Here is an 18244-nt window from a genome sequence, read left to right as displayed (position 1 = left end):
GCTGGAAAAATCCTAAAAACTTTGTAGATGGTGAACTCAATTTGTTTTTTTTATCTCAAGTTATGTGGACTTTATGTGGATTCCTAAGAAGAATGATTAGCTCCTAAATCATACAATAGTTTATTGACTAGTGTTGGTCGAATATCTCACTATTTGATTTGACAGCTATTCGTTTGAATAGGGGGATATTGCTTGGGTGATTCGAACACCATTAAAGTGGGAAAATTCAGGTTATTTTTCAGGACTGTGAAGAAGAGCAAGAGCAATCAGGGAAGCAGAGCTGACAGCTCCGCTCCCCTGATTTGCTCTTGTAGCCCTTCACTAGTTGTATGTGTTCTTGGATAGAGTTTCTCTATCCAAGAACACAGGAGTCCTGTGTTCCTGGATAGAGAAACTCCATCCAGGAACACATACTACAGAGCGCCAACAGCAATTAGGAGAGCAGAACTGTCGGCTCCACTAGCCTGCTAGCTCTTGCAGCCCTTTACTAGTTGTATGTGTTCTTGGATAGAGTTTCTACTATCCAGAGTTTCTCTATCCAGTCCTGTGTTCCTAGATAGAGAAACTGTATCCAGGAAAAAGGATAGTGCTCCCTGCCAATCACAGAGCACTAGTAGTGATGAATGAGGAGACTTTGTATTCATTTAACCTCAGTGCCCGGGGATCCCACACTAACAGGAGGTTTCCCACTGCTGTGTAACCGTGAGAATCATCCTGTCATTGTGGAAAAACCTGTAAAAAAATAAAAGTTAGTTAGACAAATCACACACATTCAATAAATTACTTTAACATTAATTTCTTTTTTTAGCACATTTTTTACACACGAATTTGCGCCATATTCGGGTCGAATATAAGGACAACCTGAAATTGGAACACCAACACTACAAATGATCTATATTGGATTGATGTCAAGCACTTGGGTCCTAACATGACTGCTATAGATTGAATAGGCTATCAGTATACCTAATGTCATAATAGGGTGGTTTATTTCCTTTGCATATACCAGAATCAACACCAAGGGATCAAACAATTATGTCTAAAAAATTATTATAAACAAGTAATGTTTAGCAAAATTAGAGGTTCTAGAATTAGTTCTCCCCAGGGAAGGATTGTTGACTACATTCTGCTGCAGAGGATAAACCTGGCCATATTAAGGTAGCAGTCAATATTTCTCCTGGCTTATCACTTCTGTTACAATTTTAATAATAATGAACTACAGGTAGCCTTCACTATGGATTACTGAAGGGGACCTTAATTAGAGAGAAATGATAAGGCGCTAAAGAATGCGACCTTAAAAAGGTAGATAGGCCAGGAACCCATTGGTGCTGAACTTGGAACTGGATTAAAGAGTCACTGAGGATGCTGTTGGTGTTGACTGTATGAAATGCTTTTGGATGTTAACCTAACTTTCTCTCAGGATGTGTTGAGTTTCAATAAACCCCTGGGAAAATGCATTTGCAGGAGCCGTTTTTAATTTTTTGCCACTTCACTAGGAGGAACCCAGGTATATACTCAGACTGCTTTTGGAGGGGTGTGCGGTAGACAAGTCATCCAACCAATATTTCAACTATGATAGATACTGGAGCATATCAATTTTTTTGACATTACGGAGAATGCAATTAAGGAATGCAGACTCCCTGAAAATATAAAAGGGGAGGCATTCTGTTGGATTGGCCAGGAGAAATAAGAAGATGATTTAGTAGCCTGAATTAACTTACAGCTAAAATATCACTTTTGGACAGACAGACCCTTTTGTGAAATTAAAAAGATTGAAGAAGTTTTCACAACTTTGGGGGCATATTTCACAGTGGTTCTTTTTTGATTGAACAAGTAAAAGAATACAATTGGCCTTAGTCTGTGCTAGTAAAAAGGTTTATTTAAATCTTATGCATAAAGTAAAAGGGTAAAGTATATTGTTGTATATTGTGAATTTACTAAATACCAGGTTAACATAAAGAATACAATAGGTTGACTTTACTTCCATTGTTTGTTGGAAAGGCTTCTGGGGGGAATATAGCAGACCAACCAGACATGGTTAATACAAATGAGTCAGTCCTCTGTGCTCAATTTTTTGTCGTTAATAATAACTAATATTGACTCACTAAATATATATAGATCTCAAAAAATACCTATTGCTCACAATATTGCAAAATGCTAATTTCTGTTTTACTACAATAGTGTAACTTCCAAATTCTAATGCAATTATTCTTGTTTTAACAGGGGGATCTTGTATATGTTAATTATGGCACTGTTGAAGATTTTCATTACCTGACCCGCAATTTGTCAATGAATTTAACTGGAACAGTGGCAATTGCCAGATATGGGCAAATATTCAGAGGTGACAAGGTAAGTATAACAAGTCGAAAAAACATCAGCCTTGGAAAAATATAACATAAATGACTTTACTACAAGTCTCAATCTTTTTAGGTGAGAAATGGAGAGGTATTTGGTTGTGCCGGGATGATTATATATTCCGATCCAGCAGATTATGTATTTGGTGAACAGGATCGGGTATACCCAGATGATTGGTGGCTACCAGGCACAGGAGCTCAGCGAGGAACAGTTTTAAGAGGAGACGGAGATCCATTAACTCCCTTTTACCCCTCTATTGGTAAGTGGTTTACAATCCATGTGTCTGTTAATACAATATATTGATGTAAGGATAAAGTGAAGGCTACATTCTTTTATTATCATCAGTCAAGCAATGAGTTCAGCTCTGGTGAGTAATTCACATTTTTATTTCTTTATTTCAGAACAAATTACAGAGGCATTCAACAATGCTTCATGATATGTGTCACACGTGAGCTATAGTGCCTGATTGTTTTTGTTCACATCTAATTTTGGGTAGTGTATGGCTAGACAATAATAAAAAAGAGTGTATATGAAAAGGCTGATCTTATCATTTATGAATGAATCTCCAAGTCTAAATCCCTTCATTGTGATATGTTGATACTTGTGATTTTTCAACAAAAACTTGTTATCAGCCACAGTTCTCATTCATCCTCTGGCTCCCCATTCATCTGTCAGGGTTCAGAATGTTGGCTCTACAATAAATACCTCTTCAGTTGTGGCAGGGCATTTTCAAACCCCTTTTATTTTCTATTGATATTGTCTTGCAATGTTTGAGGTTGGGTAAGATTCCATGCAGTGCTCCCGAATAGAATTAGTATTACATGTTTTTAACACTTTACACACTCAAGAAACATTCTTAAACATTGCAAATTAATCTTTTTAACAATACTGTAGCCAATATTTTTTTTTCCAGTTTTGGATAGAGAGGTGATACGTCACACCCTGTGTTCTGTTATTTTCACGATTGGGGAGACCTAAACTCCCTTTTAGTACTGATGATCACCAAATAGTAGATCACCGCCAAAAAAGTTTAGACCGTTTCAGCCATGTGGGACGCTAGACTCACAATAAAGACAAATAGCAGCCATAGTGGCACTCAATACGGTAATCTTTTTTAATCAATTTCTTTGTGCTCTGAACAATTTTAACCCCTGAAGACAAATAATTGTTTTCATATCTGATATTATTAGATTAGTTACATTCAAGCAAACTAAAACTACATTGTTTAATAATGATCATCAGTATACATGTAATTGCTGCCTTTTGCTGACTTCTGTACAGAAGTGAATCATTTCCAGGAGTACACGTGAAAAATATTTTACCTCGAACAATTTTGTGAAAGGATCATTAGTTAAACCAGAATCCAATTTAATTTTCAGACTCTGCATTTTATTTGGATGAAAAGGATATTGCATTACCAAAGATCCCGGTGACACCAATAGGCTACAATGATGCCATCAAGTATCTCAGGTACTCCATGTAATAGTGCTTTCAAACCTAATTATTACACAGATTTATTGGTGAAATCTGCAGAGTAATACAATATTAACCACAAATGACTGTTTGCTACATACAGATTATAGTCATGGAGATGAATAAATAAACTAATGAATAAGGATAATGTGAAAACTACAGTAACCCATGGCACTAAGATTTCTATTTAATAAAGATGGGAGGAAAGAGATATCAATTGTGATTGATTGCTCTTAATATGGGTACATTTCACATTGCACTTTGACATACTAATATACTATAATATGCCAATAAAATAGATGGTCAACAAAAAAAGAAGAAATACATTTTTGTATGATAATAAAATGGAAGTACATGGTAAAATGATGAGTGAGGCAAATATAAAACTTAGAGCTCAGCCAGATGGGTACAGGTCATCATCACACATTTCTCTTGTAGATGGAGCTGTCCCTAACCTGCTGAGAAGTATTGAAATATATGCAGGCAGGCAAATAAAGGACAATTTCACTAAATTAAATTCAACATATGGAAAAAGCTGTAAACGTTTGACATTATTGTGATATTGTTATTAGGATTATCTTCATTTTAAATCTACTTTGAATTCCAGAATTCCCAGACTATGTTGCCTAGTTTGAGATTAGTTGTTATATTGATGAAAGACCAAATTTAATTGGTGATTTGTGAGAGATTTGCTCCTTAGTGTGCTTTATTCAAGGCTTCTAAAAAAGATAGGCAGTTCTCTCTGAAATGAGTCTTCATACAACTATATATATATATATATATATATATATATATATTGAAATGCCAAATAGAAATGGTCTGAGGATTGGGTTAAAAGAGTATTTATTTTCTTATTTGTTCAGGTTATAATGAAACGTGTCAACTGCAGGACTGAACTTTAGATGACATAGCCAGTTCACACTCTTTATTCATAAAACAGGGAACCTGACATTCCCTAAACATTCCCTGGTGGGGATCAATTACTGCCATTGAAACACATTGACCTAGAATATTCCTATAAGGGAATGTTCAGGGGGAAATGTCTGATTTCCTGTTTTATAAATTTGTATTTAGTACAACAACATTTAGATATTTTTAAAGTTTTAGTCCAGAGAAGTCTCACTGGAGTCTGAACAATCTCACTCAAGCCTTACTGGTTGCTGTGGGTAATATAGCACACTTTAAAGTCTTATTATTAAGAAAACACATAATTCAGCTAAACAGTTGTTTAAATCAGTTTAGAAATGAAAGCCTTTGTGTAATTGCCTTTGTATGTTTTCTAGTAAAATGTCTGGAATGGAAGCACCAAACGCATGGAAAGGAAAGCTGAAAACCACCTACAGATTGGGACCAGGCTTTGCTCCTCCTTTCGAGAAAAGGTACTTTGTTCAACAATACAAGCCCGTGTAACTGTATAACTGTATTGGTATGTAGGCCTAATGTTAAGTAAATATAAAGTGTAAGAGAATGATTTGCAATGTGCTGGGACTGTACATCTTTAACTTTCATAAACCAAAATGTAACCATATGCTGATTTGTAACAGTGATCAATTTAAGTTACTGATTCATAGATCTCATAAATTCAGTATCACTTGCTTAGCACAGAACGGATGACTTAACATTTTATAATAATCTATGCTACACTAGATACAGTAGATGCTCTTGAACTGCCTTAGAATATAGTCAGTGTCCTATTTTCTGAACTAATGTGATATCTAAAAACGTAATAATTTAACATGTGATTTTACATTTAAAAGGCATTTTCAGTATGTAAAGTCTGTATTTTAAATAAAAATAATGCCTAATGATCGAACCATGAAGGCTTGTGTTAGGATCTTTTTAATGTCAGGTAAGAACTTTCTGTTCCCCCAATTGCATTCCTGCGCTGTCACACACTTTTTCAGCAAACATTACACAGCATTAGGAAATCCCATCTGTGAAATGCATGTAGATAGAAAGGTAATGTATCTAATGAACTTTGCAGACATTCACTTGCTATAAATGTCACAAGGCATAAATTGTCAAAATGGTATTGACAGTTCTGATAAAATTACAGGTAGTTCCCGGGTTACATACGAGATAGGGACTGTAGGTTTGTTTATCAGTTGAATTTGTATGTAAAAAAACTTTATGGAGCCTAGACATTCATTACCTTCTGGAGTAAGCTGTGCTTTGATATGCAAAAAGAAACAACTGCAAAGTTTGTCTTGGTCATTAAAGAATTACAAGAGTTTGCAGAACTGCAAAAGACTTCTTTTGAAAGTCATGCAAACTGCCCCCTCCCCCATCAAGCATCTGTCCTGCACACAAATGAGCAGGGAAGAGCAGGGGAGCCCTGTTTGTATCTAGAAGTCGTCTGTATGATGGATGTCCTTAACTCGGGGACTACCTTTATAGCAAAATTCACTGCAGCCTCTGTGTATTTCTAATTTATTTCTCAGCTCAGAGAACTTATTTACTAAAGTAGGAAGAAGGTTTAGGGCATGCTCAAATATGCAAAGGGAGCAAATTATCCTGCTCATCTTCATGTGCTGGCACCTTGCCAGGCTCTTGGCTGTCCTTGCTTGCAGATTTGACAGAAATGTGCATTGTTGAACCACTTACTGCCACCTCTGTTAATTCTTTATTGGGATGCTGCATGTATGGTCCTCTGCAACCTCCCCATCATGCTTAACATAGCATTAAATCAACTTTAAGGATAATATTTAACTTCATTAAAGTTGTATTAGGCTTATGAAAGTTTGCAATTATTTTTTTTTACATTACAGGTAGTCACTGGGTTACATACAAGATAGGGACTGTAGGTTTGTTCTTAAGTTGAATTTGTATGTAAGTCGGAACAGGTACATAATTTGTGGTGTCAGTTACTGTAAAAACCTTCACTGTAAGTTAATCACAAACAAAGCAAAAAAAAAAAAAACCTTGTGGAGCCTAGACATTTATTAACTGCTGGAGCAAGCTGTGCTTTGATATGCAAAAAGAAATAACTGCAGTCTTTGTCTTGGTCATTAAACAGTTACAAGATGTTGCAGAAGAGGATCACCCACAACCTCAGTTGTTTAGCAAAAGACTTCTTCTGCAAGTCATGCAAACCCCCCCTCCCCCCATCAAGCCTTCGTCCTGCACACGAGCAGGCAGGGTAGACCCGTTCAGATCTAGGAGTCGTCTGTATGTCAGATGTCCTTAACTCAGGAACTACCTGACAAATAATTAAAACCTCTATTTATCCTTAATTGGTATTTTATCTTTAATTGGCATTTTTATTAAAAAATCCTTATTTTTGTGCAAAGCCTAATTCAGAGAAAAACAGTTTCTTGAAAGTGTGACTATTTTACCACTAGAGGGCAGGAGATACATCATTATGTATTTGTCCACTGAACAAAATACTGAGCTAGACCTTAAAGTGCACATAAAGGAACACATATCTATCCTCACTTTATTTTTCTCATTTAAATTCAAATATGTTAAATGATCTTTTGAAAAACTCAACTGTTATACAGAAAACATAAGTCTATCTTATCATGATGGCTTTTTATGTGACTTTATCAAATCATCTCTGTTGAAATGGAGAATGAGCCATTCTTAAATAGGTATTAATTAAGTGAATGGCTTCAGTTTTTTAGATAAAGATTTTTATGTAATCAATGATTTTTTAATAAAACTAACTTCTTACAGGGTTGTTATTATATTATATCAGTTTACAGGTTGTTATTATAATAAATGTAGAAAGCTGTAAATCACCCACAGTAAATAGATCTTAGGTTCTCAGTACAATGACTCTCCTTCTTGTTTAGGAGCTGTTTTGAATTTGATGAACCTGTCATTAGCACCGAATCACAATAAAATCTAAAGAGTTGCAAATCTTGTTAGTAAATTCTGGCCATTTTTAAATTGCATAGGCAAACTATTGTCAAAAAAAGGATGATGAACCAGGCACTGTAATGACAGTGCGACTACAGGAGAAAAGTCTGTAAATGTGGCTTGGAGGGCAATATTTAAAATGCACTATATAAATCCTGTAAATGACATGATTGGAAAAGCCTAAATTCTCTGAGAATTGAGAAGAGACATTTTTACGAGGAAGATATGGCCAAAATGTACTAGAAATCAGACAGATGATTTATTATACCACAAAAACCAAAAATTACACAGCAGGATAAAATTGGCCTTTTTTATAGGAAGAAGGGTATTCTTTTCTTGCCATAGTGTTGACTAGTGTTTATTAGTTGTATTTATTTGGCAAAGATTATCTGGCAAAGATAATTAAAATTTACCATCAATGCATTTTGTAGCACTTTAGTAGTCACTTCTTCAGGACTGGTGCACACCAAAAATCAAAACACAATTAGAGTATTTATAGTAGGAGGGCTAATTTTTGAGCTGCTAAAATATTGTTTTAGTACATATCATGAACTTGCAGCCACCAATATACATGCAAATGAATCCCCAAATACACTCATGTATAACAACCAGTACATACATCTACCATTATATTATATGCATCTATATCCAAATATTTAGCCATATACCCATAAACGTGTGTGTGTGTACTGCTCTTGTTTTGGCCACCAGTAGATGACACTGTGTCCCCATGTAAAGTGTGTAACAAACTAATACTGTCTCAGCCAGCAAGAGATTGTTATACACTTTATATGGGGATGCAGCTTCATCTACTTGAGTGACCCAAATATAAACCAAGATGTATTTTTAGGTTTAAAGAGGCCTTTTTGTAGGTGAACAATTAGTTTCTTTTAGCAAAGCTAAATTTACTCAGTCTAAAATATCACTGTCTAATATTGATCCCACAGCCATAGGCATGTGAAGCATTCTCACTAACCACTACATTAGAGGTGACCAAAAAGTAAACAGTATATGCAGATGCTATTATTTAGGATGTATAAGTCCAGAAGATTGGGCATTCTTGCATGCAGCCTTCACTAGGCACCATCCACATAGGACCCACATAAGACTAAGTAAAAAAGAGCTGAAGAAGGAGATCAATGGTGGAGGGAATGCTGATGCTTGTAGTTTGTCAGACAAGATGTAAAGTTGGCTCAGGATACCTGCTGCATCTTTAATGTGCTTGTAAGCAGAAGTGTACAGCGAAATTGGACTATTTCCTTTTTGCCATTAGAGGAATAATGACACAAACCAAAATCATCAAACTTACAAACTAATGTTGAGAGGTAAACACACAGTAGCATACAGGAAACAGCAGGTTAAATAATTACCAAAATAACTCATCCTCTTCAATTGATGGCTAAGGAGCAAAGAACCTGCAAGACATGGACCCATTCTACAATATTAAAGATTGAAAACCAACAAAAGGTCATGGTCTGCAGTTCTATGTATTTATATATGTGCACTGCCGCCTTTGGTTCCTTCTATAGTGGGCATATAACAAAATGATTTCCAGTGAATGACATTGCCCTCTTGAGCAGGACATTCAACTGGTGCAATATAAGACTGGCAGCCAAACTTTGTTTTTAGTATTGTAAATTGTTCATCTTGAGATTGCTTTAGAGCTGAAAAAATTCAGGATTTTACGATTTAGAGCATTTTTTAATATTTTAAAGGATCCTTATTAACTGGTATTTTATCCCATTAATTTTACACAGTATTTTATAGCGCCAACATATTATGCAGTGCTTTAAAAAGTCCATAGTCATGGTATTAGCTGTCCCTCAAAGGGGCTCACAATCTAATGCCTCTAATACCGATTTCGTGAAACCATTGGAAGATCTAGGAAATTTTAACAAGAGAATTCGCAGGGAATCCTCCTGTTTTCGATCCCCGGGGCACGAGAGGTTCATTAAACCTCTAGTGCTGCAGATTGCACACTTAAAAAAAATTCGACCTCGATCTGTAAATTTACACCAACTGTTTAAAATTGCTTAAAATTCGGTAAGCGAGAATGACCGAATTTGCAGCGAGATCGAGTTTTAAAAACTCGCTTGCTCAACCCTAATCATATGTCTTTACCATAGTCTAAGGTGGTAAAGAATTTGCAGCAAGATCGAGTTTTAAAAACTCGCTTGCTCAACTCTAGTCATATGTCTCTACCGTTTTTTTGGAATGTGGGAGGAAATCGGGTACCAGAAGGAAAACCACACAGACACGAGAGGAACAAGCAAACTCCTTGCAGATAGTGTCCTGGCTGAGATTCAAACCTGAGACCTAGCACCGCAAAGGCCAGGGTGCTAACCACTGTGCCACCATGATCCCATATATCAATATTTTATATCTACATCAATGGTTCCATGCCTTGCTCTCAATGGACCCATTATAGAAACTCAATATTGGTGTTATTTTAAGGAGCAGTAACCCGTTTTATTATCTTTGTGGATTCTTTATCTGCTAAAAAGTACTGGGCTACAAGGTTTTCTTACAAGCTCTCTCTATGAAAATTTAATTAGAAATTTTGTTCATTTTGTTTTTGATCAAACATTTCTAGGTAGATGGCAGTTTTGATCTGATAGTACGTTAAGGATAATGGCTATAATTGTCTTTACTTTTACATTCATGTCCTACAAACTTAATATAAACTCGAGGCTGATTGAATTACTGCATAATGTTACAAATAGCTATAAATGCACGTTTGATTTGAACTTGCTACTTACTAAATTACTGTATCATGTCTACAAAGGAAATGTCAATGCTGTTATTGTTCAAAGATATTATTTATTTTATGTACCTAAAAAGCACCAGTTTATCCTGCATACATTTTTTGACTATATAGCTCATTTTATTTGCTCCTCTACTATGGGAGAGCTAATCATCTTGCATCCAGTGCTTGGTGGGCAGCCCTTAGATAGCCAATGCTAGGGTAACTTTTATCTTATTTCTTTTGCTTATGACCCAGTTCAGGATTGGCACAAAGCTAACCCCTTTTTAAATTAAAAAAATACCTTTCTAAAATTCATGTGTGTGGTGCTCTTTCTTTCTTAACAATGGTGGTGGATAATCCTTACTCGTATATCAAATTGTGCTCATGTATTGATATGCAATCACCATTCTTTACAGCAGTACTGTGATACAACATTTGTGTGATGATGTGCTCCCAGGGGTAGGTGTTTGGTGCTGTGTGCTTACAGGACTTGATTTGAAAGGATTACCAGTGGCAGCAGTAGAGTCATTGGGGGATGGCTACAGAAAGATGGTGAATATTGCAGCTAAAGATCTTTCTGTTTTAACAACTTCTGGGTAATTGATTTTTGCTATTTTATTTTAAAGTGTACTTGGACTTTAACATCCCCACCACAGATATACAAACACTCTATGGCCAGGATGACATAGTTACATAGTTAGTAAGGTTGAAAAAAGATAAGTCCATAAAGTTCAACCACTAGGGAAATAAACATATTCCAGATAAAAAAAAAAATCCTATGAACACAGTTGATCCAGAGGAAAGCAAAAAAAAAAACCCTGGTACAATTTGCTCCAACAGGGGAAAAAATTACTTCCTGATTCCATGGGGCAATCTGAGCTTAAAAATATCTTTATTTTAAAGCTTTAATACCCAGTTATATTCTGTTTCTAGAAAAGCATCTTGCTTTTTCCTACAGCAATCTATAGTAGTTGCTGAAAATACTTCCTGAGGGAGCTGATTCCACATTTTCACAGACCTTACAGTGAAGAATCCCTTCCTTATCTGGAGCTTAAACTTAATTTCCTCCAGACGCAAAGATCGCCCTCTTGTTCTTTGTAATATATTGAAGGGCGAAGAAGGAGGGTGGTTCAGGATTACTTGTGGCCAGGTGTACCAGTAAAAAAATAAATAAGTAAAAGTGTTGTAAATCCTAAAAACCCAGTGAGCAGTAGTGTGTCAGTCTGAACTGGAATTTTTTCATAATGTGCATCTTCAGGTACAGTTTTCCTTAGAGTATTCTATGGTAGAATATTACATGAATGGGTTAGATTGTAGCAGGCAGAATTAAATCACATTCTGTCTGATATTTTGCAATAGAATGACATATTTAAACCTACTTAAACTTTCCTACTGTGTGCCACTATTATTATTTTTACTACTAAAGTGATCCAAAAACAACCAAAACATAAAACGGGCAGATAACAGTTTGGAAACATCAAAAAGTAAATATAAATGCCAAAAACATCAAACGCTAACTAAATGCCCTGAAGTGAATTACTCATAATGTGTTTGTCGCAGTAGCAAAGGCCTTTTGTATCCATAGTAACCAGGCACAATCTGCTAATAATTCACTCCCAAAGCAAAGCAGAGAGATATACAGTGTACACAACAGTCTATGGTATGAGTGTTACTTGTTGTGGGAAGCAAATGAGTGTAATTATTATTACAAACAAAGAAGTTTAGAGAAAACTTAATATCTGGTAAACTAGGAACTGTCCTCCCTATTAAAGCAGGACTTTAACAAGAAAATAACACTTACCTTTACAGGTATAAAACTGCCGATCTACTGAGTCCAGTAGATCCTGCACTGTTCCGACTTCTCTTTTTTTTTTTTTTTTTTTTAAGTTTTAAAAAGTGGATTTCACAGCGAATTTGGCCGTTCTCGCTTGCTGAAATTGTAAGCGAGAATAACCGGTGTAAATTTGCAGATCGAGCTTAATTAAAAAAAAAAAGATCACGGGCTGCGCTGATTAATGAATGCAGCACCGCCTACATTTATTGATCAGCTCAGTGTGCGATCCTCGGCACTAGAGGTTAAATGGGGACAAGTCTCCCATTCAAAACTTCTAGTGCTCTCTGATTGGCTGAGGAAAGCTTTCCCCAGCCAATCAAGGAGCACTTGAGGTTTTAAATGGTGATACTTGTCACCATTTAACCTCTAGTGCCGGGGATTGCAAACAGGATTCCCAGGGCTGCAAGAATGATTGCAACTCTGAGAATCCACTACGATGCCAGAGCACTGAAGGTTAATTAATCTCTAGTGTCCGGGGATCACAGTGGAACTGCAGAAGAACTCTCAATGGAGTTTCTCTACTAAGAGTTCTTCTGCAGTTCTACTGAGATCGCGGGGCACTAGAGGTTAAATAACCTTTAGTGCCCCGGGATCCTCTCAATGAATGCGGTGGTGGCCGCATTCATTGAGAACAGTGTGCGATCCCCGGCACTAGAGATTATTAACCTCTAGTGCCCCAGGGATCAAAAACAGGAGGATTCCCAGGGAATCCTGTGAATTCCCTGTGAATCCTTCTGTTATAATTTCCTCCATCTTCTGATGGTTTCGCGGAACCATTGGAATTTTGAGGAATTTTTGGTGAGAATGCCGGAGGCAAACCTGGACTGGATTTGCTATTTGTTAGAAAATGTTTTGAATAATGGCCCAGATCCAGCAAGTTTATCCTCTCCAGCCTTATCAAGAAAGAACAACAGTTGCTGAAAAAGCAGTCAAAAATCAGTCAAAGTGGCAGTCAAATCATTTAAAAATACACCCCAAAGAGTGTTACATTTCAAAACTCATACCTTCAATGTCCATATCTCACAAGTTCATGATCGTCCACATCAAAAATTCAAAACAAGTGACTTCATCATTCAACATAAATAAAGGTAACAGTTTGTTTTTGTGACCTGATTAACCTTGGCATTCCCCAAAACCTCCGCTGCTTCTTTCAGCATGTACAAAAAATACATTCATATATATTGGTTTAAAATCCCCAGCATGCTACTGCGTGTGTGGGTAAAATTAATATCCATGGGTGTATTCATTCATTTCAATATTGTATTATTCCAAACACAGTGTGCTAGTTATTATATCATGGACAGACTGGTGTAGTCATCACAACTATGCATAAAAAGATGCATTACTGCTTCTTCTTTCCCTATCCACAGTGTCATATAATAAAATCTAAGCAACAACCAGCAAAAGGCAATATTTTAAATCATACTCTGAATAATCCCCCACAAAAGGACTTGTGCATAAGACAGAAAACATCAAATCAACTCAGTTTTAAGCATTTCCATGTATATGCCAAATGTTCATTCCAGCGTCATAATCCAGATGCAATGTAAAATCAATAAAGGATTTAATCCTCGCCCACAGCTCACTGATTTAATACATTATTCACATGCATGAGGATGTGTGCTCATATATGAAATAGGTGTCATCCTACTGTTTGTATATTAAATATATTTTTAAAGGAACACTTCCAGGTTGTATCTAGTATGTAAGCATTTCACTATTAGATATATTTAATATTAAAAGTGTCCCTAAATATAAGTGTAAATTTCTTCAATGGGGGCTGTTATATGTCTTTAAACCATGCAAGGTAGTCTATACAGCACAGAAGTACTGTATTTCTTAGGTCTTTTTGTAAAGCAAAACATATTTTATTTTACATTTGTACATTTTGAAAAATGTAATTACCATTATTTTAAAATGTAAAACATTTATTTACAGTTTTCAAAAGTTGAAGCCTTTCTGTACTAAAGGTGGAGAGTGGGATAGTACTATGTAGTAATTTCTTGTGCAGACTGGAGATCAGCTTTAAATCAGAATTAAATGCATAGAATATATTTCAACTTGCAAAGTGTATGTTTACTTTGTAATGAGAATATAAGTGTATAACATAAAGTAGAATTCCAAGTTAATAAAAATTATACACTAACAATGGGGAGTAAATTGTTTCTAGTTTTATAGTAAATTAGTTTTCATGCCTTTCAGGTTTATGAATCTAATAGTCTGCACCTGGCTGTCTTGGCATTTAAATCCCCGCAGTTTACAGTGTCCTCATCCAGAGATGATGGTCCATTTATAGGGTAAAATGGAGAGGTGTCCAAAGCATAGTGTGCATAAAGTGAGCGTGAGTTTTGCATATTAAAATCCTTGTTAGAATCCAATGGTAAGTAGGGGCAGACAGCTTTCCCTGTTGGAGTAAATTGAGCCATGTTTATAAGATTTGCCTTACTCTGGATCAACTGCGCATGTATGGTTTTTCTCTGGCATATGTTGGTTTCTAGAATGTTTTTTTCCCTAGTGGTTGAACTAAAGGACTTATAAATAACTATGTACCATAAACCTTCAGTTTATGGGTATGCTGTTTTTCTGATTTGAGCCTGTAGTTACAGGGTCGATTTAGCCAAAGTTTAGTGAATATGTTTCTTGTTACAAGTCTGCTGGGACATTGTAACTGAATTTACTATTACTACATCATAAAGAATATCAGATAACTTTGTTTAGATAATTAAATTAATAGCTTTTTACAGAAAATGGTCATTTCAGTGAGATTTAATAATAATCCTAAACTGAGACAGGCCGAGATTAGATCTTCAGAAAACCAATGTTTGCTCTAAGACCTCAATTTCTGTATTATGATGATTTAAAAAAAAAAAAAAAAAAAAAAAAGAACTATAGCTTATTAAAATCCTATCCACCCTATTATTATAATTTAGGGCCTTTCATATATATCACTCAGTTCAGAATTTAATAAGCCAAAAATGTAATAAAAAGAAATCATAATGACAATATCTTTTTACAGACGTTTAATGGAGATCTAGAGACAATCCAGCAAATTCGTCATTATCAGCCATTTTCTGGCATTTATTACATAAAAATATAGATCTTAAAATCTGAAATCTAATGAAAGTTAAATAATATCAAAAGCTTTAAAAGTTGTAAAAAAATTGTAACAAGGCAGTTCAGATTGTGATATGCTCTACTAAAGAGCAACATAATTTGCCATCATCATGGACAGCAGGGTGGCTCAGAGGTTAGCACTCTGGTCTTTGCAGCTCTAGAGCCCATGTTTGAATCTCAGCTTTGACACTATCTGCATGGAGTTTGCAGATTTTCCCCATGTTTCAAAAAACATGCAGTCAAGTTAACTGGCTTCCCCCAAAATTGACTTAGACTGTGTTAATGACATATAAATATGTTAGGGACATTAGATTGTGAATCTGTTTATTTATAACATTGTTAGTTGTATGCTTTTATCTGCTTTAGGTTTAGCATTAAAGTACAGTTGTGCCTAAATGTATTTACATATTTTTCAAAAGCAGTAAACAGCTCCTCTCCCCTGATTGCCCCCGCAGCCCTAGAAGAGCTGTGACCTGTGTTCTGTATCTATAACACATATTATGGCTCATCTAGGGCTGGGGGAGCAATCAGGAGAGCGGAGCTGTCAGCATAGCAGAGCTCCACTGATTGCTCTGCTCCCTGATTGGTTGAGGAACGGGAAATCCTGATGATGCTTGAGTTGTCATCAGGGTTTCCTATTTCTCAGCCAATCACAGAGCACTAGAGATGAATGGGCACAAGGCCACCCATTCAAGTCTAGTGCTGAACGACTGAGAAACGTAAAACCTCAACCAATCACAGAGCACTAGAGGTGAATGGAGAGCCTTGTCCTCATTTTTAGGAGGAGTACCATGGCTGTGTTAATGTCATGATTGCAGCCCTGGGAATCATCCTGTCATTAGGATACCCTGAAAAAAAAAGTTTAGTTACACAAACACACATACATTTATTAAAATACTTTAACATTAAAGCCTCATCCAATTTTCTACACATATTTTAACCCTTTCAGGGAATGAGTAAGGAGTTTTATGTACCCCAGTACTCATTCCCCACAGTGGGGTGGTGGAGATCTGGGGAGTCTCCTTATTAAAGGGGGCTTCCAGATTCCAAAGAAAAAAAAAAAAATCAGAATATGTTATGGTTGTGCATTGGAGCCTTTAGCTCAAACCACAACAGAGGAAAGTTTAAAAAAACAAAAGCTGTATCATGGGACTGTGTGCAAATGTAAATAGCTGTGAGTTTTGTAGACAATAAAAATAAATATTTTGTAAAGTTTGCTTGTAATAAACACATATCAGACAACAGCATGGGGAAGTAAAACTAGAATGTCAGAATAGCTAAATATATATAAAGGAACTGTTTTATCAGAAGGGATGTGTATTTCTGTCTATACAGGGCTGACATGTATACAAGACATGATACATTTTTTTCAGTATCTTAAAGTTTTTAAAAAATTATGTTTAGATGTTTAGAAATTATAAACACACACACACACACACACACACACACACACACAGCTGAAAAATCACCACTGGTACTGTGCTTTACAGACTCACTCTGTGATTCAGCACTGGATCCCCCATGTTCTCACGCCGCTGGTCCTGCGACAACATCAGCCTCTGCCTCCTCATCCTCCACTGTGTCCTCAGCCTCCACTGCAGGGACAATTCACAGTGCCCCTCCAGCATACCACATGTGCAGGGCATGGCCATGTTACACACCTGGTTCTGCACCTGGATTGCCTGGGCGAACGGAGTCACACAGGGGAGGAACTGCTCCATGTGATTCATCAAGAAATCGAATCCTGGCTTTCTCCACGACAACTCAAAAACGGAACCATGGTGACCGACAATGGGAAGAACATGGTGTCGGGGCTGCATCAAGGAGGGCTGAGCCATGCGCCCGGCATTGTACACGTGTTCAGTGTAGTTGTCAAGCGGTTCCTGAAGTCTTTCACCCATCTGCAAGACATCATAAAAATGGCCAGGAAACTTTGCATGCACTTCAGCCACTCGTACATCGTAAAGCACACCCTCCTTGAGCTACAGCGACAGAACGGCATCCCCCAACATAGACTGATATATCACTCTGTCATTGTGTCACTCTGTGGCCTCCGCCTGATGCCGCTGCTGCCGTAACCTCCACACGCTGTCATTGTGCCACTCTGTGGCCTCCTGATGCTGTCGCCAACTCCACACTCTGTCATTGTGCCACTCTGTGGTCTCTGCCAGATGCTGCTGCTGCCACCACCTCCACACTCTGTCATTGTGCCACTCTGTGGCCTCCTGATGCTGTNNNCTCTGTAGCCTCCTGATGCTGTCGCCAACTCCAGACTCTGTCATTGTGCCACTCTGTGGCCTCCTCCTGATGCTGCTGCTGCCGCCACCTCCACAGTCTGTCATTGTGCCATTCTGTGACCTCCTGATGCTGCCGCCACCTCCAGACTCTGTCATTGGGCCACTCTGTGGTATCCTGATGCTGCTTCCACCTCACCCATATTGTGCCACTCTGTGGACTTCTCAAGCTGTTCTCCCACCCTCCCCACTCCATGACTGGGCCACTATTTTGCCTTTTGGGTCTGGAGGACATCACTATTTATTTGACCCTTCTTCTGATCTGTCAGAAGGAAGGAAAAAAGAGATGCACAAAGGATCCTGTCTGTGTAGCAGCTGTAAGGCCTGTATGGTCCCATCAAAATTGGCCTATGATTGGGTAGCCAAAAGCAGGAGTGGGTACAAAACACAGAAGACATGCAAATATTCCATTCACAAATCATCTCTGTTTTGGATCCACTCCTGTTTTTTTTTGGCATTAGCAATACTGATGGTATATTGAGCAAATGCTGACCGAGTGAAGGCATATGCTCCACAGACAGGATCCGTTTTTTGTGGGTTATTGTTCCGACGGATCAGAGGAAGGGCAAA

General features: G+C 37.1%; 1 protein-coding gene across 1 annotated transcript in view; it reads left to right on the top strand.

Annotated features, from left to right (window-relative positions):
* Positions 1-18244, top strand: part of LOC140341848 (putative N-acetylated-alpha-linked acidic dipeptidase) — a gene marked incomplete in the record, with an annotated part of 79558 nt that overhangs the window by 12652 nt on the left and 48662 nt on the right. The window contains 4 exon segments of the mRNA XM_072427759.1: positions 2221-2346; positions 2428-2611; positions 3732-3822; positions 5109-5204. Of these exon segments, the coding sequence (XP_072283860.1) occupies positions 2221-2346; positions 2428-2611; positions 3732-3822; positions 5109-5204 (497 nt within the window).

This window comes from Pyxicephalus adspersus, chromosome 12 (genome assembly GCF_032062135.1).
Source record: "Pyxicephalus adspersus chromosome 12, UCB_Pads_2.0, whole genome shotgun sequence".
NCBI lineage: Eukaryota > Metazoa > Chordata > Amphibia > Anura > Pyxicephalidae > Pyxicephalus > Pyxicephalus adspersus.
This window is presented reverse-complemented; position numbering and strand designations above follow the sequence as displayed.